The sequence below is a fragment of the Talpa occidentalis genome, unplaced genomic scaffold (assembly GCF_014898055.3).
Source record: "Talpa occidentalis isolate TD23 unplaced genomic scaffold, MPIMG_talOcc4v2.1 talOcc4.14, whole genome shotgun sequence".
In the NCBI taxonomy this organism is placed as follows: Eukaryota; Metazoa; Chordata; class Mammalia; order Eulipotyphla; family Talpidae; genus Talpa; species Talpa occidentalis.
The window spans coordinates 18,589,332-18,614,237 of NW_023601433.1; the positions used below are offsets into that span (position 1 = coordinate 18,589,332).

General features: G+C 36.4%; 1 protein-coding gene across 7 annotated transcripts in view; it reads right to left on the bottom strand.

Moving 5' to 3' along the window:
- The window catches only part of ANKRD26 (ankyrin repeat domain containing 26), a 142,921-nt gene that overhangs the window by 28,874 nt on the left and 89,141 nt on the right, over positions 1 to 24,906 (bottom strand). For all 7 annotated transcript variants that reach the window (XM_054694819.1, XM_054694821.1, XM_054694823.1 and 4 more), the window contains 11 exons: positions 23,311 to 23,524; positions 20,772 to 20,955; positions 20,141 to 20,278; positions 16,956 to 17,912; positions 15,474 to 15,626; positions 11,916 to 11,986; positions 11,132 to 11,225; positions 5,542 to 5,654; positions 4,417 to 4,546; positions 1,593 to 1,883; positions 808 to 1,025 (listed from right to left, as the gene is read on the bottom strand). In XM_054694819.1, the coding sequence (XP_054550794.1) occupies positions 808 to 1,025; positions 1,593 to 1,883; positions 4,417 to 4,546; positions 5,542 to 5,654; positions 11,132 to 11,225; positions 11,916 to 11,986; positions 15,474 to 15,626; positions 16,956 to 17,912; positions 20,141 to 20,278; positions 20,772 to 20,955; positions 23,311 to 23,524 (2,563 nt within the window). The remainder of the gene's footprint in view (positions 1 to 807; positions 1,026 to 1,592; positions 1,884 to 4,416; positions 4,547 to 5,541; positions 5,655 to 11,131; positions 11,226 to 11,915; positions 11,987 to 15,473; positions 15,627 to 16,955; positions 17,913 to 20,140; positions 20,279 to 20,771; positions 20,956 to 23,310; positions 23,525 to 24,906) is intronic.

Here is a 24,906-nt window from a genome sequence, read left to right on the forward strand (position 1 = left end):
AGGGCTGTGAGTGATGGAGATGGCTTGGGAGGTAGCACCTGCTCTCTTCCCGAAAACTCCTTGAAGATGCCATTAGATATAATTAGTAAATCAGTTCAGAAATAAAAAAAAAAAAATCCCTCAATAATATTTTCAAGCATTTGCTTGCACCACTCTTGTTCATTTCATTCATCCCCACAGAGAAATTAAGCATTTGGCACTGAGGAATAAATTTAGAACACAATCTCTAGGGGAGAAATACATAGGTTGGTGGATGATGAAAAAGAACTAAACAGCTCCAGAGGCTACGAGCTCATAACATGGTTACCAAGGTGTAGGTGGTGAGATCTACCCTTTCTATAACCCATAGATCCCCCCACGGCTTTTGTGAATTATACTACCCTTCAGGCCTAAGATAACTTTCCCCTATTTTACATGTATGCCTTTACATAGAGCAGAAAAATTATAAAGGATAGTCTGTCTTAAGGCATCTTCTAGTGATAACAACAAAGATCACAATCAAGAAAGTTAATTTACCAAGTGCCAAAATGCTCTTATTATTTGGACATCTGGTTTAAGTTATAATCTTCTACATGATAAACTCATTACTATTCCTCTTTAGGGAAATTCTGATAAGTAATTTTACATTATCGTTCTCTAAATTATGAAGTTTCAAAAATATTTAGCTCAAATGCTAACAGATCAGGTCAACTATGTGGTATTCACTTCCTACTTATCTCATGAATCTTGAATCTATAATTCAATCTATGCTATGGAGGCAAACCTAAGAGCTAAATTAATTTTCCACTATTTTATGTTTTGACTTACCTGTTTAGTTGATTTGCTAATGATTTTCTGACCTTTAATTCTTCTAGGTAGAGTTGCTTGTATTTTTCCAATTCTATTTTATTAGAATCTTCTTGAGAGATTTTCATTTTGGAGAGTTCAGATTCCAGATCTTTAATTCTGAGGTCCATCTGACTTCTTATTGAAGCATTATGATTCTCCCTTAACTGTTCTAAGTTTTCTTGAGATGCTGCTTGTGCCTAAAACAAATCAAAGAACACATTTTAAAAATAATTATAATCTTAATAATTATATTTGTTTCCTTAAGTTTTGAGTCAATGATTTAGAAAATAATTTCACATATAAATAAAAAGCTTAAGTTTAAAATATTTATCATCAATGAATGACAACCAAATTAAATAGAAATTATAAAGAATAGTTAAATTGTTCTTATATTAATTCTCATATAACAGATAACTGAAAGACTAATACAATCAATTTAAATTTTTTTGACTGAATAATATAACTTGAGAATAATAATATGGTACTTTTTTTCCTTTTCTTCCTAAGATTCTTGTTTTATACTAACTGGTCTCAAAATAATACAATGATTCTCTTACGAGAATAATGCTGAGAGATCAAGATTCCAATGCTGGGAAACAGAAATACCTAAAAGGGAGAAACAAAGCTACCTTCCTTCTAGAAATCTACAAAAGAAATGACTGTAATGGCTATAACAGAAGTAGAGAGAACGCATACAGTGTACATATCCAAAATGTAATATGCAGTGAAATGAAATTAAAGCATGTCACAGATCAACCAATTACCTGTATAAATAGATTAACTTCTTTTAATTTTTCCACTATATCCTGCCTTGCTCTTTCTTCAATCTCTCGTTTATACTGTTCCACTTGATAGTGTTCTACCATATTCATTTCCATATGACTTTTGAGGTTCACTACTTGTTGTTCCAACTTCTTTTTGTTCCTCTCTAGTTTTTCACATTTCTTTTGCATTGCTTTCATAGATGATAACTCCTGTTGAAGAACTTGATTTTTTGCATCCACATGTAGATAGTTTGAAGATGCAGTTTCTAGTTTTGCAGTAAGATCATCAATCTGCATGATTAAAATAAAAACTTTGGTAGTGAAGGAAGCCGAATGAAAACAGTCTGATTCAAAACCAGTATCAAATTTTGAAATAAATTCAGTTGCAATAGAATGTTATCTAGACTGAAGTAGAATCTTAGAGCAGTACAAGTGGTAACTCAGAAAATCAAGAACAAAGTTAAAACCACTAAGAGTGACAAAAATATATTTACTGTCATTGTCTTTGTTGTGACATTTGCAATTGATCTTATACACTTTCCTATGATTGCTTTATCTTCCTTTCACAAAATAATTTTAAGTCACCTCTCAGTAGACAGTCTCTGGCCTCTTATCCCACTTTAACATCCCATAATTATATTGAATTCTTTAGGCCTGAGTCAATAAATGCCCCCAAAATAAAACTTTGAAAATAAGACTCTACAAATTTTATTCCTTTGTCACTTGCACAAAATAAGGGACCATGCTAAATAATAAAAACAAAAAACTTGATGGAATTTCAATGATACTGAGTTGGGAAGAGCTGCTTTCCTTTACATACAGTAATTATTGTTGATACAATAGTTCTTTGGTAAGAAAAGGTGAGAGTAAATGGCGGTTCTTACACATGTCTACAGACTGACATTTCTCCCATGACTTTCCTTCACTTTAATATGGGTTATTCTTAGTAACTAGCTACCAAGCAAGTAACATAAATGCTGTGTTCTGTAACTGCCAGGTTAGAAAATGTGAAACAGCTTCCACCTGACTTTTTCTGTCCTGAGAAGCTTGCTGAAGCTTGCTGTCACTTTGTGAAAAATGCTTTCAGCTGAGATTATCCAGGCCAACGTCCCAGCTAAAAGCTAGCTGAGTCGGCCGGACGTGTGTGAACAAATCTTTAAATACTAATTCTAGGCACCAGTCTCAAGGCATTGCAGTGAGGTCAAGCAGAGACCCATGTCTAAACTGTACATTCAATAACAAAATAAACACAAAGAAAATAAATCTTACACCAACGGGTTTTGAGGCGGTTTATTATGCAGGAATAAATAACTGGCACCATTATTGATAATAAAAATGGGGTCTAGCCAAGAACATACAATCTTTTCACTAGATGGTGTTGGGAAAACTGAACAACTACAAGCAAAAGAAAGAAATTGGACCTCTATTTTATTCCATACACAGTTCATTCATTGCCACAGGTCTTGGGTATGACTTTTTTTAACTTGACACTAAAGCAAAAGTAACAAAAGCAAAAGTCAAAATTGGGACTAAATAGCTTCTGCATAGTGAAGGAATCCATAAATAAATCAAAAAGTTAATCTAACAAATGGTAGAAAAAAATTGAAAGTCGTATATCCAAAACAAGGTGAATATTCAAAGTACATAACAAACTTGCCCAACTCAATAGCAAAAGTAACAGACAGAGGATCTGACTAGACATTTTTCCAAAGAAGACATACAGATGGGCAATAGGTACATGAAAGAATGCTCAGCATCACTAATTATTAGGGAAGTGAAATCAAAAGCACAGTAAGCTATCAAGAAGACAAGAAATATCAGGTGTTATACAGCATGCACAGTAAAGGGAACCCTTGTCCACTGCTGGTGGGATCTAAATTGGAGGCATCTCAAAATATTTTAAAAAATTAAAAAAATGATGTAGTAATACTACTTCTGGGTATTTATCTGAAGGAAATGAAAAAACTAACCTTAAACAATTAATGTACTGCCCATGCCAGTGCAACATATTTACAAAAGCCAAGGCATGGAAGCAACCTAAGAGTCCATCAATGGATAATGGATTAAGTAGATGAAATGCATATATGCAACAGAGTAGCACTCAGTCACAAAAAAGAAAGAAATCTTGCCAACTGCAGCAACTTGCTTGGCCCTTGAAGCATTAAACAAAAGTGAAATTTTAGACAAAGAAAGACAAGTACTATATGATCTTACTTATATGTGGAATCTAAAAAAAAAATTTGAACTCATAGACACAGAGAAAACATTGTGGGAGTCCACTGACGGCAGATGTCTGAAATAAGCAAATAGATAGAGAGAGAGAGCAGAGTAGTAGTTCCAAGGGCTTCTGGGGAGAGAGATGAGGAAACTGGCTGAGGGTGATGGGTAATAAGTATAAGGTTTGTTTTTAGGGGGGTGAAACGTTCTAAAAATTAATTGTGTTGATGACTATACAACTCTTTGCATATACTAAGTCACTGAATCATATACTTTGCGTGACCTGCAATGAAAGCCATTACAACAAACAAACAAACAAACAAACAAACAAACCCAAAAACCCAACTTGGTGCTAGTGCTTTGGGTCCTGTGATGTGTGCTGCCTGGATTCAGATCACCAGCCAAAGCTTGAGACCTAAGAAAGTCTACAGTAGGCCTTTTTTGTAGAGAAATGACATAGGAAAAAAAAAACAAAACACAATATTTTCAGCAGTATCAAGTCTATATAAGTAAGAGGAAAATCTTTATTTTGCTGCTCCAAGAATTGAATGACTTATATTTCCCCAAATTAAGTGATTTGGGGGTATCAACACTAATTACACATTACCTTATTTTTTAGCGTATTAATCTGACTATCCATTTCAGTTTGATTGGTTTTCAAATCTCCATGGAAACTAAACTCCCCATTTTCATATTCATTTAACTTCCTTTTTGACATTTTTAGGAGTTTCTTAAATCTGTGGGAATATACAGAATGATAAATCAACTTCTTAAAAGTAAATATTTAACAGATGTTGCTTCTATATATAAAGTAAACAAATCTATCAATTGTGATCCTCTCATTTGTCTCCATTTACCACTGTTTGAAAGCATACTATCTAAATTATACTCTTGTAAATAACAAAAATTTTATGACATTTATGGCAGATAAAAAGTTAATGTGGTAACTATATAGACTTATAAATTATTCATATCCATATTTAGTATGTCAATATAAAACTTAACCTACTATTAAATATTAGCTATAACACAGACATCAGTATCCAAGAAGAAGAAATCATGTTTACAGATGAATGTTTTTAAGAGACACAGAATACATTTTGGTAAAATGTACTGACATCAATCTATAAGAAGAGTACGTTCAATAGAAAGAGAAAATCTTTCAAGCCTGAGTAGAGGAAAAAGAAGCAGAGCTTTAGAAGAAAGGCAAACAGCAGCAATACATGATGACTCCCCAAAACTGATTTAAGAAGAGATGAGCGATCTTGCTAGCAAAATGTCAACAAATGAAAGTCATGCATAAATTTTTGTATAATGATACATATTATAACTAACAAAAGTAGAAAGAATACATAAGCCAAGTCAAGGTAATTATGAATGTTAAGCAATGACACAGAGTTCTTAGATATCTAGTAATGTGAATGTTGAAACGAAGAATGTAATTGAAACACGAGAGACTCTCAGAGAGAACAGAGCTTGCAGAAATAAAAACTCAAGGTAGAAGATGAAGAATGTAGTTGATGTTTTAAGCAAAAGGCATTGTCACTATTGTTTAAAAAATCATTAAAGAATTAATTTAATATTTAATGCATTCAGATTGTGTTCTAAGTTTCTGAAGTAATTTTTTAAAAGGGTTTCTTTAATAATAAAAATACAAACATAAAATGAATTTGTATTTATGTTTTAATAGTCAAATTAAGTCAATTAATGGTCGAAATATCAAAAACCATACCCAGTAATCTCTTTTTCCAGTTCACTGTTTTTCTTCATTTCTTGATCCAAACTATGTTCCAGAGATTGCTTTAATTCCATATACTTCTTTAATTGTTCTTTTTCATCCTCAGGCTTTGAAAAAAGTTTTAAAAGAAAATTCTTTTTGAAAATCTAGAAACTCACTCTTCTTTAAAAAAATTTCTTGACAGTTCATGAGTAATGTGTTTAGATAGGTTTGTAAAATGTCATTTATAAACCTGATGGCAGCAAAGACAGATTTCAAAAACATGACTTTTCTTGAAACAAGTTAAATTGATTTGACATGTTCATTATTACTCTTCCTAGAATTTAAACTGCCAAAATTTATTTGCTGAAAAGAAGTTTTTGCACATAAAATAACAAGTGCTAATGAATTTTTAAAAAAGAATTTTTAAAAAAGAATTTAGTTACTGAAGATGCCCTAGAGACATTTTCATCAATAGTTCAATATATTTCAGGTTTTGTTAAATTACATTCCTTCTGAGATAATCTTTGGAAAATTCCCATGTAGTCCCACTACATTTATGATGATCAAATGACTTTAGGATGAGTGAAAGACTCATTTTCTACAAGAATACTTCTATAGGATTCAAGATCTTATTTCCTGTTAATCACTTTTCTCTTTAAATAAAACCTGTCTTCTTTAATTATGTAAAAATGTAACTTTTGTTCAATTCTATAGCTTTTTCTATCATCTGCTTCTCCCCTTCCATTGGACTCTGAAATACTTTAATGCCTGGGCTCATAAACAGACTGATCTTTTCATCATTTATTCCTTTCTGTTATATTTAAATCTGATTTTCTTTTTTTTTTTTTAAAGATTTATTTATTTTTATGCATATGAGAGCTGGGGTATAGGCCTGAGGTGCGGGGGCGGGGGTGTGTGTGAAAGGGTTCACCAGAGACATAGTGGGGAACAGAACAGGCAGACTGACTGAAATACACTGCTGAGGGGAGCAGCGGGAGAGATAGGAGAGGTCTGCTGTGCCATGTGGGTTGCTCCCTGGCTGGCTAGGGATGGAAATCCTGCTGCGGAAGCTGCAGATTGCTTCATAGTGCTGTACTTACCCCCTTGTGCCACCAGGGAGGCCCTACATCTGATTTTCAATCCTATAGTTCCAACATGAAATTTCTGCCAGTCATCACATATTATTTTTTTTTAAAGATTTATTTATACAAGCTCTGGATATAGTCAGAAGCGGGAAGGTGAGAGAATTCACCAGAGCCAGAGTGGGGAACAGAACAGGCAGACTGCTGAGGGGAGCAGCGGGCGCTGCAGGAGAGGTCTGTGTCGCCATGTGGGACCCTCGCCGGCGGCCGGGGATCCAACTGATGCTGCAGAGGCTGTGGGCAACTTTGCAGCCCAGCGCTCAACCGCTGTGCCACCAGGGGAGGCCCGTCACATATTATTTCCAGACTTGATAACCCCTTCCTCCCAACTTCACTGAGGTTCAACTGTATTTCATCTCTTCCTTCCAGTTTACTTCTCAGAGACAATTTCCTTAACCACATACTCAGACTATTATACCAAAAGCACAGGTGTGGACTACCGGGGTAGATTGCTAACCTTGTACATTTTAGGTTGACCAGCATATTTTGTCTTGCTTTTCTTCTATTATGTACATGTTTTTCACAAGGGTCAGATTATCAACTCTCTTGGTTTTCTTTTTGGATTACTTCCTGTTTCTGCTGCACCTCCCCCTGCAGTGACCTTTAGGGCTAATGGCTTTCGCCATGGTCCCTAGGTCCGGCTGGGCAAGGAACCAGTGCGCAGGGGGAGAACAGCAAAACTCCCTGAAGCAAGGGGAGAACAGTAAAACCCCCTGAAGACATAGACAAGACAGAAGCCTGTTGAAAGATAACGACCCCAAGGAGCCACTACAGGAATGCTGACCGCAGGGAAACTTATCTTGCCTTCTCAAGGCCCACAAACTTTATTCTAATACAACTGTCTCTCTAAAATCTTTTCTCTTTCTAAAATCTTTTCTCTTTCTCTGTCTAAAAAGGTCATTGGTTGCTGATTAAAAAAGAACATACAAAATCTAATAACTAGGTTAATTTAAATGAAACGTTACTAAACTCTTGTATTAATAGAACTGTTAGCTTAATAATTTCTCTGTTGTATGCTTAGCCTTGTTAGTATTAATCTTAATGATAAAAATATTACATTGTGAAAAGTAAAACTCACCCGTGTTAATTTATAGTAATTTAGTGGTAATGAGTAGTTAAAACAAAAAAGTAATCACATAAAACAAAAAGAAAAATTAATAGCCTAACTACTTAGGAATGCGCCTGGGTCCAGATGTAAATCACTGCCCTGTCAATGATAAGCTAAACCTATAAGCAAGCTGATTTCTTCACTGATGTTCGCCATTCCTATGCTTTTAGAAAACGTATATATACTGGTCACTAACTCAAAGAAAATTACACTCAAATTTTCACTCTCTTGAAGTGTTTCTGTTTGTCATTTCTTTTTTTTTTTTCTTTTTTTAATAAAGAGGAATGTATTTTTATTTATTTATTTGTTTGTTTGTTATACATGCACTGGGTACAGTCAGAAGTGTGGGAGGGTGAGAGAATTCACCAGAGCCAGAGCGGGGAGCAGAGCAGGCAGAAGGACCGAAGTACACTGCTGAGGGGAGCAGCGGGCGGCAGGAGAGGTCTGCGCGCCATGTGAGACCCTCCTCCGGTGGCCGGGGAGCAGCCGGGGATCGAACCGGCGCCGCAGAGGCCGCGGGCAGCTTTGCAACCCAGTGCCCAACCGCTGCGCCACCAGGGAGGCCCTCTGTTTGTCATTTCTTTCACCGACTCCCTGACCACCCTGCACGCTTCTCTCAACCCTGAGACAGCCTCATCGTTCACTGCTGTGCTGGTCCGCGGCAGTTTCACAAACCTTTTGGAAATATTCTGAAGTTCTTTTCAGATAAATACTTGACTATATTATTTGGAGGCTTGAGTCAGTTAGAGCTACCTCTCTCTTCCCAATCCAGATTATTCATCTCAAAATTGTGTTAATCATATATCTTTTTAAATTTTATTTTATATATTTTTACATCATTTTTCATTTTTGCACAATGTATACATTTTCATCTTGGTTATAGTCCCCATACAATTCCCACCCCCCTTGTTTTGATCTGACTCCTTTCTCCCCCACCCCCTGCCATAGTGTGTCTCTGGTTTATAGCTGCTTGTTGATTTTGATTTTTATTTTATTATAATTAGTCTTTTTCCTGGTCCCTTATTTAGGTTTTCTAAATTCCTACTATGAGTGAGACCATCCGGTACTTTTTTTTTTCTTTCTGGCTTATTTCGCTGAGCATGATCCCTTCCCGCTCCATCCTTATTGCTGCAAATTGCATGAGTTTATCTTTTTTGATTGCTGAGTAATATTCCATTGTGTATATGTACCACATCTTCTTGATCCAGTCCTCTATTTTTGGGCATTTGGGTTGTTTCCATAGCTTACCATTGTAAATAGTGCTGCTATAAATATAGGGGTGCAGGTGCCCTTTGGAATTAATGTTTCTGTGTCCTTTGGGTAAATACCTAGGAGTGGAATAGCTGGATCATATGGAAGATCCATCTTTAGCAGGCTGAGAAATCTCCACACAGGTTTCTGTAGTGGTTGGACCAGTTTGCACTCCCACCAGGTGTGCAGGAGATTTCCTTTTTCTCCACATCCTCACCAGTATTTGTTGTTGTTAGTTTTTTTAATATGTGCCATTCTCACTGGTGTAAGATGGTGTAAAATTTAAGTCTTCTTTAATTATGTAAAAAATGTAACTTTTGTTCAAATCTATAGCTTTTTCTATCTATCATCTGCTTTTCCCCTTCCACTGGACTCTGATATACTTTAATGCCTGGGCATTATAGTTTTGATTTGCATTTCCCTGTTAATCACATATCTTAATCCAGGCCTGGAAACACATGACATGGTGAGAAACTTAGAGAACTCAGGTCTATTGATCGAGTCCTGGAAAGCTCTGTTAGTAGATTTTTGAGCCACAGAAGAGACCTTAAAGTGACTAATAATTTTATGTCATAATTCTAGCTCATTTCTATAAGAATCTGTAAAAAAATCACTCATCATTTTTGAATAAGTTTAATTATTTTGGGATATTCTTATATTTTCAATTTTTGATACCTTAATAATTTTTATGTGACACTATAATTTTTACCTGACACTGCCACAGTCCTTCACAGTCCATTCCTATGAACACAGTATCTATAAAGTATGCTAACATAATGTGACTATGAATAACTTTCAATGTTTCTTAGACTATAAGAATATGGACCAGTCAGTAGGAATGTTCTACATTCACTGCAGGAATCTAATTATTGCAAATTAAAGAAACTATGTTGTCTCTAATGCAGCCACCTCATTGCTCCATGCTCCAACTGAGGGTTCATAATGCAATGCAATCTTCTAACCTTAAATCATAAGAAACCTCTCCTATAAAGGAGAGTCTGGATGACAGAAGAATCTTGTTCTGCTTGGTAAATAATCACAGAGTTTGCACGATACATCAATACATTGGCATCAATACATTGGCATTAAACATCAATCTTTTCTGAGATTGGATCATTAAATTTTTGAAAGGCTGATTAACTCAAGTAAATGGGAAAACATGGTTTCTGAACCATGCGAGTGCTGGAGCGCTATGTTACTCTATAAGGTCCCGATGAAACAGTTCGTACTCTTTCACTAGCATCTCTTATCATTTTAAAAATCTTTAAAGGAGAAAAGTACGTTCCTTCCAGAAAAATGCTTGCACAATGACATACTATTCATTTTTGATGAATAGAACATATTACAACATTAAAAACAAATCAATCCCAAAATCTCACCAAAAGGTGTAGATAACAAGAAAAATTCAGAATTCTAGATCAAAACAGGATTCAAATATGGAGGAATTTTTAAACATTGAAAATATTAGTTGAGATTCAAACAGGCAATTGTGTGCCAGTGGTCTCAAAAGCATCATCAATAATAATCCAGGGCCTCCCCTGGTGGCGCAGTGGTTGAGCGCTGGGCTGCAAAGCTGCCCGCAGCCTCTGCAGCGCCAGTTCAATCTCTGGCCGCCGGCGAGGGTCCCACATGGCGCGACTGACCTCTCCTGCTGTGCCCGCTGCTCCCCTCAGCAGTGTATTTCATCACTCTGCCTGTTCTGTTCCTTGCTCTGGCTCTGGTGAATTCTCTCACCCTCCTGCGCTTCTGACTGTACCCAGTGCTTGTATAAATAAATAAATAAATAAATCTTAAAAAAAAAATAATAATCTGAAGGTGGAAAACTAGTTTATCAATCAATGGATAAACAAAATGTAGTAATACTGCTTTTAGACTAATAGAATTTTTTTTTACTAGAATCTTACCACAAAAATAACACATTTTATGAAATCAGTTAACTTCCTCTACAAAGTATAACTACACTACCAGTAACAAGCAGCAGCAATATGAATATAATAAATAAGTTTACCATTGAGGTCTTTTATGTTGTCCAAACCACTGATACATACTGCCACTGGAGAAATAAAATTCCTTTTCACAGAAGTTAAGAGACTTGACTTACCGTATTTGTACTTAGCAGAGTTTTTTGAAGCTGTTCAATTTTGCATGCTTGTTTTTTGATTGTACCTTTAAACTTCACATTTTCTGTTTCAAGCCTAGAATGTATATTTTAAAATATTAATCTCACACATAAACAAAAGCAACCACATAAATCCTAAACAACTATCTGAGGGTGCAATTACATAAATTCTTAAAAATATGCAGAGTAGATGATTAGCCAATTGTGTATTTTTCAACTTGTGCTTTGTAGGTTATATATATGATTTAGAAAAAAGCACAAAAATTATGCACTTCAAGAGCTAAGTACTCAAAATTTTACCCAACTTAACACTGATATGTCAATAATATCATAACACATAGTTCTTATATGACACTGTGTCAGTAACCTTTGGCAGTACAGTTTTCCAGCCGACAGAGGGACCTGGGGTAGTGCCCGCTTCCACCAAATAATGAGACTACAAATCTGATGCAATCTTAACAGGAAGTTGCAAGGTCCATGGAAAGCACATGCGCAAGGCAAAAGCTGATGCAACGTAAAGCGCATGTGCAGGCCACATAAACTGCATGTGCAGGCCAAGAAAAGCACATGTGCAGACTTTCCTATATATATCCCTGCCCCTCGGTAATAAAGAGAGTTCCTGCTTCCAGCCAAGTGAGAGGACGCATCTTTCATCCCCAGCCCCTCCGCTGTGCTCCTGAAACCCGTCGGCCTGCGGGACGGACGGACAACACTGCTCATCTGCTTTATAAATACTCAAGTTCTTTGTGCTGCTTTAAAAATGTACTTTTGCACGTAATCTTGCGTCTTCTCAGCACATCTTACGGCCTCTGTATGACCATCCTGTGCCTCTTGCAACTGAAATAAAGAAAAAAAAAAATTTTTATTCACTAGTAATCTAGGACAAATGTGCCATTACATGTTTTTTTAACTAAAATTTTATTGGAATGTAAACATACGCTCTCAATTTGTATACTGTTTCTGGCTACTTTTTTGCTGTTAAGAGCAGAGTTTGAGATTGTTACAAAAAAGACCTTGGGGTGCACAAAGTCTAAAACAATTATTATTTGACCCTTTACAGGAACATTAACCAATCTCTCCTCTAATATTGATATACAAAATTATTATGTTTTAAATTATTGATATACAAAATTATTATGTTTTAAATTATATTTTATCAAATCATACACAAATTTATAAATTGGTCAGATGGAAAAAAATGGAAAATTACCTTATAGCAAACATTTATATTTTTGTATTCTAAGCACCCCTTCAAGTATAAATTTAAATAAAAACTGTGTGAATGACCACAGCTTTCTAAGTGATTATAAAGGTTAATGTGCTGCTTGAAGTCACAACCACATGTTTCACGGAATAGTTTGAGATGCAATCACCTACATAGGAGACAGGTGCCGGGGACACAGCCCATTTCTACCAGACCTTAAGTCTCTATTGTGAACTTAAGTAAATTACTTAAAATTTTGTCTCAGTTTCTTCATCTGTGTAATGTACATAATAATAGTACTAACTTACCGGGATGTTGGGAAGATTAAATTAGCAAGTATACATACAGTAATTAGAAGAGTGCATGGCACGTAAGTTCTAACACTGCAATTAGCATTATACTGTTACTATATTTGATGTTCTAATTACATTGGATAATTTATACAGATAGTGCACTGTGGTATCCTAAACAAGTTACAGGGAAATCACTGATACCACTGAAAGTAGCAATAAATGGGGAACATGAGGCCCAGAATTTAACTTCAGTGCTTCAAAACCCTTCACCAATTCCACTAGCCAATGTACTTTTTTCTACTTGCAATCATTTGTAACACACTTCTCTCTCTGCACACTCGTTGGGACTCATGGACTACAAAGAAAACATCACCTGGATTAAACAGTACATGATCATGTGATCACCACAGGCAGCAACAAAAGAGTTGCTGACATGGAAATACTGGACTTCCTTGCTAAATCAAAGTACCCAAATCAATTCTTTCCCAGCAACTGTTAATGCTGGGCTGCTTTGGCCAGTACTCTGATGAGTTGATTAAGGTTACGTGACATGGCATTCCAGAAAAGCCACTCCCACGGTTACACAATGGGCAAAGCTTTGTAAGTCTGTAAGCTCAGTTCTGACTGCATGTAGGGTAAAGAAAATGTCAGGCTTTTCTGCCCTTCCGCCATCAGGATAGATGATGGATCCTTGTCCTGAATGCATGCCTGATGGCGGGCACCTGGAATAGGGTGTGGGCATAGGTAGATGGGATTCAGCTGAGTTAAGACTGTGCTTTTTAAGGGCGGCGTCACGGGGACGCCAGCAGCAGCAGCAGCAGCAGCAGCAGCAGCAGCAGCAGCAGCAGCAGGAGGAGGAGGAGGAGGAGGAGCAGCAGCAGCAGCAGCAGCAGCAGCAGCAGCCGAAGCAGAAGCAGCAGCAGCAGCAGCAGCAGCAGCAGCCGAAGCAGAAGCAGAAGCCGAAAGAGAAGCCGAGAAGCAGCAGAACGAACGCTAGAGAACCCAGATAGAGTGAAGACTTGCTGGGGGCTGGGAGGCTGGTAGGCTGGGAGGCTGCCTGCCATATGCCTGGTGAACCCCAATAAAGGACCTGTAAAACTACTGAGGACTCTGACTCCTCCTTTACCTGGTCTGCATGGAATCAGAAAACCTGCACTGTGTCCTGTTCCTGGCCTTTACACTGCACAATGAAGGTAAATTTAGATTTTCTTTTCATACTGAGGGAAGAAAATTAACATTTGATTGAACAGTTAATGCCTCTTAGATTAAGTGTTTAATTTCACACTTAACTGGTTGAAATACATTTAGAATAAAAGCTTTATTCTATCAATATCTCCAAGAAGAAATTATTGGTGTGGCATAAAGTACTTAATTTCTATCTCAACAACTGTCAAGCTCAAAAATTTTCAATTTTTATAAGACTTTATCTCTCATGAAAAATACTTAAAACAATACAAAGTTAAGGGCTAAAATGTTTTATATAGACTATCTGACAAGCACTGAAGAGAGTATGACCAGTGAGAAGGCAGTAGGAGAAAGCTTCATGCACAAGGAGAGATTGAACTAGGTCTGAATGAAGGCAGGATTAAGTAAAAGAAATAGAAACTGAAGACAGGAAGGACATTGTGAGTAAAGGCCAAGAGGAGGAGAAAGCAGAGGCTAAAAATCTAATATGAGAAAATAAAAACATACATCCACACAATAATTTGAAAATGGAAGTTCATGGCAGCATTTTTAAGGTAGGGAAAATAAAACACAAGGTCCATTAACTAGACAGTGCTTTAGCCATAGAATAGTATTATTTGACAGTAAAAACAAGTGAAGCACTAATATGTACTATAACACAGATGAAATCTGAAAACATTATGTTAAGTGAGAGAAGCTACATACGGTATGATTCATTAATATAAAAATAGATAGGGGCCTCCCTGGTGGCGCAAGGGATTAAGACGCAGTACAATGAAGCTATCCATAGCCACTGGAGCACGAGTTTGATCTCTGGTCAGGGAGCTACCCACATGACACAGCAGACCTCTCCTGACTCGCCTGCTGCTCCCCTCAGCAGTGTATTTCAGTCAGTCTGCCTGTTCTGCCTCCCCACTCTGTCTCTGGTGAGTCCTCTCACCCCTGCATCTCTGGTCTGTATCCCAGCTCTTGTATGCATAAATAAATATTTTTTAAAAAACATAGACAGACAATAGATTGGTGGTTGTCCTGGGCTGGGGATAGAGGCTAAGGGATACAGGGCTTCTTTTGAGGGTGATGAAAATGTTCTAAAATTGATTCAGTTTCAGTTTCACAGCTCTCTGAATATACTAAGAGCTACTGAATTGTACATTTTCGATGACTGACTTGTATGACATGTGAATTACATTTGAAATCTTTTTAAAAATTTCAATGGCAGGTAGTCTCTTAATTCTCTATTTTCAGTGTATATATTATATACAATCTTTTATGTGCTTTTACAACATATCTAAAATGATTAAACATGCACGGACTCTATATTCATACACAAAAGATAAGGAGAAAAGACAACATCCTGGAACATTCAATTAAACATTGTCCTGTGACTTTATCTGGCTTGCCTCGTTGTAGTAACAGAGATTACTAAAAAACAGTTTAGTAGAAAAAAAGTCTCTCAACTTGTATGAGGAATGGTAAGTTTTTATTGTATAATATGACAGAATAAAGCCAAAGCTTAAGAAACAAATACATTATAAAGAAAATAATGAAAAAAGGAAAGATGTCCATGAAAATCAGTACTGGTAACACTGTATTATGTAACCAGTTAGAGATTAAGTATTAATATTTTAATTTTCATACGTACTTGACTTCTGATTTGACTTAATTTCTTCTTTAAATCCTGTATCTCCTCCTCTAAATTAATACGATGGCGTGAAGTAACCTCCAGCGAAGCCTCTGACATGGATTGCTTTTTTAGGGTATCAGCCAGTTCTTGTTGAAGTTGTCTCACACCTACCTAGTAAGACATATCTATTACTGATTTCATAAATCATCTTATTAAATTATGTTAATAATATGTAATGCTAACACATGTTATATGGGGGAAAATCACCAGTTTACCTTCTTTCCCTCATATATACACAATTTCTGTTTACTGAATTTGATTAAAGACATCCTCCTGCATAATCATCCTCCTGCTAGCCTACTGCATAATCATTACCGTGTTAAATTGACAAGATTCAGCCCCACCATGCACTCCCCCCTGATCAGTTTGCGAAGCATTACAAGCCACTGAAGTTTCAAAAGGAGATAAGAATATAGAAAGAACCTAGTGGTGGTAAATTTCATATTGTTGAACCTCTTCCCTCTTTCTACTAGATGTTTAAATTAACTTCATGGTCACTCACATAGTCAATCATCTGCTCAAATCCTTCCAATACATTTCTCTCTCAGAATAAAAGTGAAGTAATTCTGATAGCCTTTTCAAACCTGGAGGCATAAAACCTGGCCGCCACTTCACTTTCTGACCTCAGCTGGTCCAACTCTCCCCTACTCACTCCATTCTTGCTATCCATAAACCCACATAGTCTGAGTATGGAATCCAATGCAAATTAACAAATCACATAGAGATACAATTCTTTTAGTACTGAACACACTTATGACCAATTAATAATAACTGAACTTTGAACTGAGTCTTGAGTGACTTATTTATAAAAATGTTCAAAGTAAATTAAAAAGAGCAGTGGGGAGATTAAATCAAATAGTAATTTGCTAACACCACATTTGTCCTAAATTATGATTTAATGAAAAGTAAATTTCTTTAAAGAATTGAGTGGGCTCAAGAATATATGATCTGAGACCAAAATATTCCAAAGTGAAATCAAATTGACATAAACAAGCAAAAAAATCCACATACACAACAAAACCAATTAAAATATATTAAAAGTTACTTAAGGAACTTTTTAAAGTTACTTAAAGGAAAAGTACACTGGGAAATCTGAAATTAATGGTCAAGGTAGTCTACAAAACAATCATTTTAGTATGAACATCTACATTTATCTGCTTTATCATGGCATTAAAATTGTGTTGACAGATTAAAATGATTATTTTAGCAGTATAAGACAAAATTATTAACATCAGTCTATATCTATTAACAAGTTACAAACAGCCCTCTTAAAATTTCATAGGTGGTACAATGTCTTTGACAGTGTAAAGTGCGCCTCTCTGGTCTAATTTTTATTTGCTGGATACATGGTATGCTTCTAAGCTGATAGAGCAAATACACTGATTACTTTGACTTTTCTTTCAGGAAGATTGAAAAATATTTATCTTTCTGGATACTTACTTCTCTTGCAGCTTTCTCATTTTCATACTGATACATCCTTTCTTTTAAATGATTGCATTCATTGATTAACTCCTTATTCCTTTCTTCCAGCATAAGACCTTGTTTTTCACTTTCAGCTTGAAGTCTTTTTACCACATCCTGAAACTGATCTTGGATATTCATTATCATCTTTTCTTTATTTTCAGTTCTGTTGTGAGCATCATCCAGTTGCTGCCGAAGCAATGTATTTTCACTTTGTAGCTGAGATAATCTCTCCTCTAAGGATTCCTGCTTTCCAATGTATTTATTCACTTTACCTTGTTCATTTTGATACATCTGTTCAATTTCCTTCTTCTGACTCTGTGTTTGGTTTAGGTCTCTTTGTGCCCTTTCTAAAACCAAAGTCTTTTCTCTGAGAGCATCTCTTGCGTGATGGAGTTCAATTTCGAGGTTATTGAGTTTACTTTCGACTTTCGAAAGTTGCTGAGAAAGAATCTCATTGTTATCTTTTAGGTTAGACACATCAAAATTCATTTTGTCCTGTAAACGAAGCCACTCATCTCTTGCCCTCTGGAAAGTAAGTTCTAGGTCTCTCTTGGATGTCTGACTTTGGTCATGATCGTGTATAGCAGAAGCCAGTCTACAACGGAAGGATTCAATTTCTGTTTCTAGTCTGTCTTTGTTTTGTTTTTCACTCTCCAATTTAGAGTTTAGCACTGAATTCTCAGTCTTCAGAACATTAAGCTGTCCACTATATTGGGATATTGTTTTTGTTAATGTTTCCTCATTTAATTTTAGTGTTTTGAGAAGATCATCATTCTTTCCTTTTATAATTTCAATGTCCTCAAAATATTTATTTTCTTTTTCCTGGTTCTGATTTCTTATTGTATCTATTGCCAGTTTTAGCATTGCAATTTCATCCTGTAACATGTGGTTTTTATGCACCAGATCTTTTTCTTTTTCATAGATATCAGAAACCTAAATAGAACACAAGAGACTTCTATCTAGCACTCAATAAAATAACATATCATGATTTCTTCTGAAATTAAAGAAAAATTATATAAGCATAGATGCCTGAAAGTTTAAAAATTTAATTGAAGACAAAGAATCCAAGAAAGTGAAAAAATTTTGAGTTTTTGAAAAAACCTCAAAGTTAGAATGACCTTGCTCTAAATTACCACAAACCCAGAGGCAGAAATAAAGATTAATAAATGTATTTGCACAGGTTAAACTTCCTAAAGCTCTTTTTATCTAAGATTCATTCCACATATTTTTTCTACTTTTCTAACATTCTTAATAATCAGCTATAGAATGAAAGTTACTATTAGCTGGTAAATCTAGGCATTGTACTAAAGATTTACGTGTGTGTGTGTGTGTGTGTGTGTGTGTGTACACACACATACACATACACAGAGTTATCACAGTTCTGGAATGGAGAGGTCAAAACTATAAGCTAGTTTGCAGAATCTTCCTACTCTACCACGAGTGCTCTTCTATTAAATCGCAACTACTTCTCTAACATAAACATACAAATACAAAAGAAGCTTTCTAATTCAAAATAAAATAGGGCATATGGAAAAGTAGGGGTAGGAACAGATCACACCAGTTAACAGCCACCTGGCCACCAGATGGTTCCGGGCCCAGGAAGACATGATGGACACTGGAGAGACTGTATTTTTTTGTAAGTGCTCTGCTTATACCCACTTTGTTTTATTCAATACTTTACATTGTTCCACACATACTGTGTATGCCCATGAGCAATCACCTTTCCCCAGGCATATGGGGACACTCCACAGGTTTACCTGCAGCCCTGATCAACACGGGACCTCCAGAGTCATGAAAGATCAAACACTGTGCTCCACTCTGCAGAACCCAGACATCTCAAAGCAGGAGACAGGATCCTTGAAGACTCCTGAAAAATTGGTCTTGGGTTTCCCTCAGGGAAACAATCTAGAGTCCTGTCCAGGGGCCATCCCTTGCATTTTTTGACTGCACTCTGATAAACCCTCTCTGGTTTGACGACACTTCATGCTCTCTGGTGAATTCTTTTTTTTTTTAAATAAATTTTTTTTTTTTTTATAGAGGCATGTTTTATTTATTTATTTAGTTTTGTTTGTTTGTTATACATGCACTGGGTACAGTCAGAAGTGTGGGAGGGTGAGAGAACTCACCAGAGCCAGAGCGGGGAGCAGAGCAGGCAGAAGGACCGAAGTACACTGCTGAGGGGAGCAGCGGGCGGCAGGAGAGGTCTGCTCGCCATGTGGGACCCTCCTCCGCTGGCCGGGGAGCAGCCGGGGATTGAACCAGCGCCGCAGAGGCCGCGGGCAGCTTTGCAACCCAGCGCTCAACCGCTGCGCCACCGGAGAGGCCCTGGTGAATTCTTTCTTTTGAGGGCAAAGGACCCATGCTTTTCGGTCAAGCTCTGCTACAAAAATACTAATGGTAAATGAGGCAAAATTTAAAGAACTTTCTGAAAAAAATCATGAAACTCTTTGTGGCTGCAATAAATTTTATTTCTTCTTCATGATGTTTAAAATAGTAAGAAATGTGAAAGAGGAGAAACATACACTGAACTGATTTACTAAGAATATAGTACTTTTCAATAAATTATCACAAAGTACATACTATAGTGTATCATTATTTTCTAAAGCTCTTTCTACTGAAATAGAGCACTGTTTGGAGCAAACTGTCACTTTTCAAATGTAGGAAAATGAAATTGAAAACATAGTCTCTGAACTTGTTACCCTTTTTCTCCTCACCATAAGTATAAGTGATAAACTGATTTCTAATAATATGTCAAGGAGGTGAAATCACTGCCAGAAACTGGACATCTATTGCTAGTAACAAAAGTTTTGAGATTATAGAAAGTTCACTGGTCCCTATAGAAAATATTAAAAGCCTCTCCTTTGGGAGACATTTGCAAATGTCACTACTTGATTACTGCAGACAAGTACATTTGAATTAAGCATATTATTTTATTCAATGGCCCAAAGATGCCAAGAATTTTATTGTTTTACCCAATGGCCCAAAAATATTAAAAATACTATTTATTATTTCAATTATTGATCCAAAAATAATGCCCCCCCACAAATATATACATTTAAAAACCCTCCATATTTTCCATGATGTATATAGTGTTGATTTTTAAAACATATGCCCATACAAATACATATACATTCATATTTGAAAACAACTAAAGAAAATACCTCAGAATTTGTTTTCTTATGAGCCATTTCTATCTCCTTTTGTTTGCAAAGGAGATTGGTCAGAATTCCATCTTGAGATATTCTGGCATTCTGTTCTCGAGAGAGCTGCCTCTGAGTGTCATTTCGCTCTTCTACAACCTAGAGACAAGTTTCATTAAGTTTTTGGTCTTATACCATTAAAAACAAAGTCAAAAGCTCAAAGTCTTTCTAAAAAATGTTCAAAGGAATTGGCTTTTTTAAGTACAAGGGTCTCTATTCTACAGACTAACTCAATTGGAACTTAAAGGAGAGTTAAATTTGTCATAGAGCACACAGGTACAAACAATGTCTCTACAGAATATTTAACTAATTCCACCATAGCATTGAGGCAATTATGTATTTTAACATAAGAAAACAAAATTAACTTGCAGGCTAATGATGAAGCTGAATTTACCTTCATTCCTTCATTCAGAAAACATATAAAAGCATCTACTAGATTCTTCGCACTGCAATAAATTAATCATTGTGGCTATAGATGGCATAGTTCATATTTTTGATTTGTTTTAAATCTAATAATATACATTAAATGAAAATTATACTATAGTTTTGATAAAATATTAGAAATATGAATTTCTCACCAAAGATTACTTACCTGATTCAAATTATTTCTTAGTGTCCTTAATTCCATGTCTAGTGTTCGAAGATTAAGTTCAAGCTGTTGTTTCACTTCAACTTCTTTATGATATTGCTCTTCTGTTTTTTTTAACTGCTCCCTAATTTTTTCACATAATGTATCTGAATTTCTTCTTTTCACTTCTTCTTGTTTCAAGGTAAATCTGCAGTTAAATATGCTTACCTTAATATTCACTTTGTTAAAAAATAAAAAGTTGACTTCATGATCTATTTCTAAGTACGAGTGAACCATGTCGCTTTGTTCAAATGATGAGCTCATTAACCTAATAAAATTTCTATATTCTTAAATTACTGTCTTTTTTAGATTGTAAGTTTTTATTTCTTGCTACAACCTCTTCCAAAAGATGTATACATCTTTGAAAGATAGCAATAAAAACATATTCTCCTATGCAGTAAATTTCTTTAATAGTAACTCTATGGTAGGAAATAAAGTCTTAAATTATTCAGTAAAGTAAACCTTTTCTACACAAGTATTATTCCTCTGCCATTTGGATAGATAATTTAGTTACTAATAAAATGGAGACTTTGGGCCTCCCTGGTGGTGCAGCGGTTAAGTGCTGGGCTGCGAAGCTGCCCGCAGCCTTTGCAGTGCCAGTTCGATCCCCGGCCGCCAGTGAGGGTCCCACATGGCGCATAGACCTCTCCTGCCACGCCACTGCTCCCCTCAGCAGTATATTTCGTCAGTCTGCCTGTTCTCTTCCCCGCTCTGGCTCTGGTGAATTCTCTCACCTTCCTGAGCTTCTGACTGTAACCAGTGCTTGCATAAATAAATAATCTTAAAAAAATAAATGAAATAGAGACATGGTTGTTCATAAGCAAGTTTATAAATTCACTAGAAAAAAGTTAAACTGCACAAAATGATGGAGTGTAAAAGAGTATCTGCAGGTATCTTTTACACCATCACAGCTCCACAGAGACTGCACGCCCCAGCTCAGGAGTCTATTGTCTCCTCCCTGCACTTCTTACATCTCTCTTGCAACACTTTCAATATATCTTGTTTAGTATGTGCTCTCAAGACAGATCTTTAAATTTATTTTCTATGTAGGAGGGCTATGTTAAATAATCAGTAATCACCTTCTACTTTTTACTTTTTTCCCATGTTTATAACAATAAAACTGTATACATTTAAAAAAACTGTGTCTTGAGAAAAATGGCCACTTCATACTCTATTGATGGAAATGCAAATTAATATAGTTTCTTTTTTTAAAGATTTATTTATTTATACAAGGACTGGGGTACAGTCAGAGGCACAGGAGGGTGAGAGAATTCACCAGAGACAGAGTGGGGAGCAGAACAGGCAGACGGACCAAAGACACTGGTGAGTGGAGCAGCAGGCGAGGCAGGAGAGGTCTGCTGCACCATGTGGGTTTCTCCCTAGCCAGTAGGGAATTGAACCCGCACTGCAGAGGCTGTGGACAGCTTCACAGCGCAGTGCTCAACCTGCTGTGCCACCAGGGAGGCCCTAATATAAAGTTTCTTAAGAACAGATTAAAAATTTGATGTAGCACTGGTTTAAAGCACTGTATACAATTCAGGGGAACAGGTTCACACCTCCTCAGATGTACATCATCACACCACACCCACCAGCAGACGCTAGTGGGCCCCCCCGACTTTGTGCATACTCCCACCTTCCCCACTTCTAGAAGCCTCCAGTCTGCAGTCTAGGAGGCTTCTAATTCATAGTTCTAGGCTCTTGGTTTCGTTTTGTCAATTCCTTTGTTTCCACAAACATTTTTTAAAAGTGCTTATTCTTAATAGTATATTGAAGAATTCATTCAAAGTAAAATATTAGTAGAAACAGAAATACTTATATAAAAGACATTCCTTCTACCATTTAGGAAGAGAGAGAATTTTTAAAAATTGAAATTCAATTTTTTAAATAAATAATGAGGCTTCCATATGTTGGACTTCCATATGGCCATTAAAATTATGATGAGGAGGGGCTTCCCTGGTGGCACAGTGGGTGAAGTGTTGTGCTGTGGAACTGTCCACAGCATCTGCAGTGCGGGTTTCATTCCTGGCCGCCCAGGGAGATTCCCACATGGCATGGCAGACCTCTCCTGTCTCACCCACTGCTCCCCTTAGCAGTGCGGGTTTCATTCCCGGCCGCCCAGGGAGATTCCCACATGGCATGGCAGACCTCTCCTGTCTCACCCACTGCTCCCCTTAGCAGTGCTTTTCAGTCTGTCTGCCTGTTCTATGCCCCGCTCTCTATCTGGTGAATCCTCTCACCTTCCCGTGCCTCTGGCCGGTACCCCAGTTCTTGAATAAAAATAAATAAATCTTTGAAAAAAAATTATGATGTGGAATAATACACATTAAATTATTAGTAAAAGTGGTCATGTTAAGAAGCTGCTATATTATTTACAAGAATTTCTATATCATAATACTAGTAAAGGTTTCTCCCCCATAAAATCCCAGAAGGTAAATTAGGAAGTTTTACAAAACTTATGCTACATCTCTGTAATACATTACTTTAAAGCCAGAATGATCAATACCTCAAACTGCAGAGTTCCCGTTTCCATTCCACTTTTTGATGCTCTAACTGGGATTTTATTTCTTTGGTTTCTGAGAGCTCCTTTTGTAGGCCACTAACCTTATTTTTCATTTTTTTAATTTTTCCCGAAAGCAATTGACAGTGATTTTTTTTAAGTTCTATTAATCTTTCATATGAAAGAAGTGCATCCTGGATTTTCAATAAGCTCACAGAATCTGCTCAGGGAGAAAACAAACAGAGAAATAAATATATAAGTACTTTTGGTGTACAAAGGATGTGGATTTTCATATTCACTTCTGCATGTATTTATTTTATATATTGAGTGTCATGTCTACTATGTAGAAGACATAATCAACTTTGTAGGTAAAATAAACAAGAACTCTGTCTATTGTTTAGCTAATGTCTAATGACAGAGGAAGACAAATAAAATGATAAGTTCTGACAGATACTGTAAGCAAACTGAATTCTATGATCACTAACAGAACATGATCTAGGAAGAGGAAGAGATGGCTACCTTGAGAAATGAAGGATAAACAGGAAGCAATTAAGCAAAGGAGAAAGAACAACATTCTAGGAGTTTACAGCATGTGCTGAAGTTCTACTGCGATCTGCTTCTAGCCAACATGGAATAACAGGTACTTCCTACTGAAACAAGCAAAGACAAAACAGACAAAATACATTCAAAAATAATTTTCAAGATAAAGAACTTCAGGCAGTGAAGGTCAATGATTTCTGAAGTTAATCTAATGAATGCCCCAGCTCACTGCCTTCAAGAAATTCCAGGCCATGCCACAGGGAGCAGGAACTGCAGCGGGGCTGATGAAACAGAGTCTGTGAAAACAAGGTAGATGGAGATCACAGGTCCAACAGTGGAGAGAAAGAACCCCAGGGATCTGCAGAGGGGTCCCTCAGGGTATTCAGCAAAACCAATCAATAGTGTATATACCCTTGTGAGGAAAGCACCAGAGACCAGTGGGGAAAACCATCAGAAAAAAGTAGAGGAAACAGTGTTGGCTGCTCACATAGCACCAGGAATAGTGTCTGCTCCATTAGCTAGGCTGGAAAAACTCCTCATTTGCAGGACAGTGGCTAGTGGGTAACACCCAAGCTGGGGCTGAGCACTGCTTCAGAGTCACTGGACTAATCATAAGAACAAGTACAGGAGGATCAGCCTTGTTGAAAAGTAACTTAACTGTCCTAAAACAGAGCTCCAAAAGATAAGGCAGCTATTTAAAAAAACAACAACAAAAAAAAACACGACCTATAGAGCCAGAATTCAAAATGTCAGAGATGAAACACACTGGTGGGGGTAAACACATATTAGACATTACAAAAAAAAAAAAAATGAGTTAGTGTGATATAGGTGAAATGTGAGAAAAATTCAAGTGGCTAATACACAATTCCCAAGAGGTAGGAGAAAGAGAAAGAAAAAAATTTCAAGAAAAAAATGGCCAGAACTCTCCAAAGTTAATAAAACCTATTGTCCCATAGATCTAGAAAAGATCAGAAATGAAAGTAAACTATTGTCATTTTCTCACACACTGTATATAATATGGTAAAGTATTACTTGAACGTAAACTGTGATTACCTACTCATA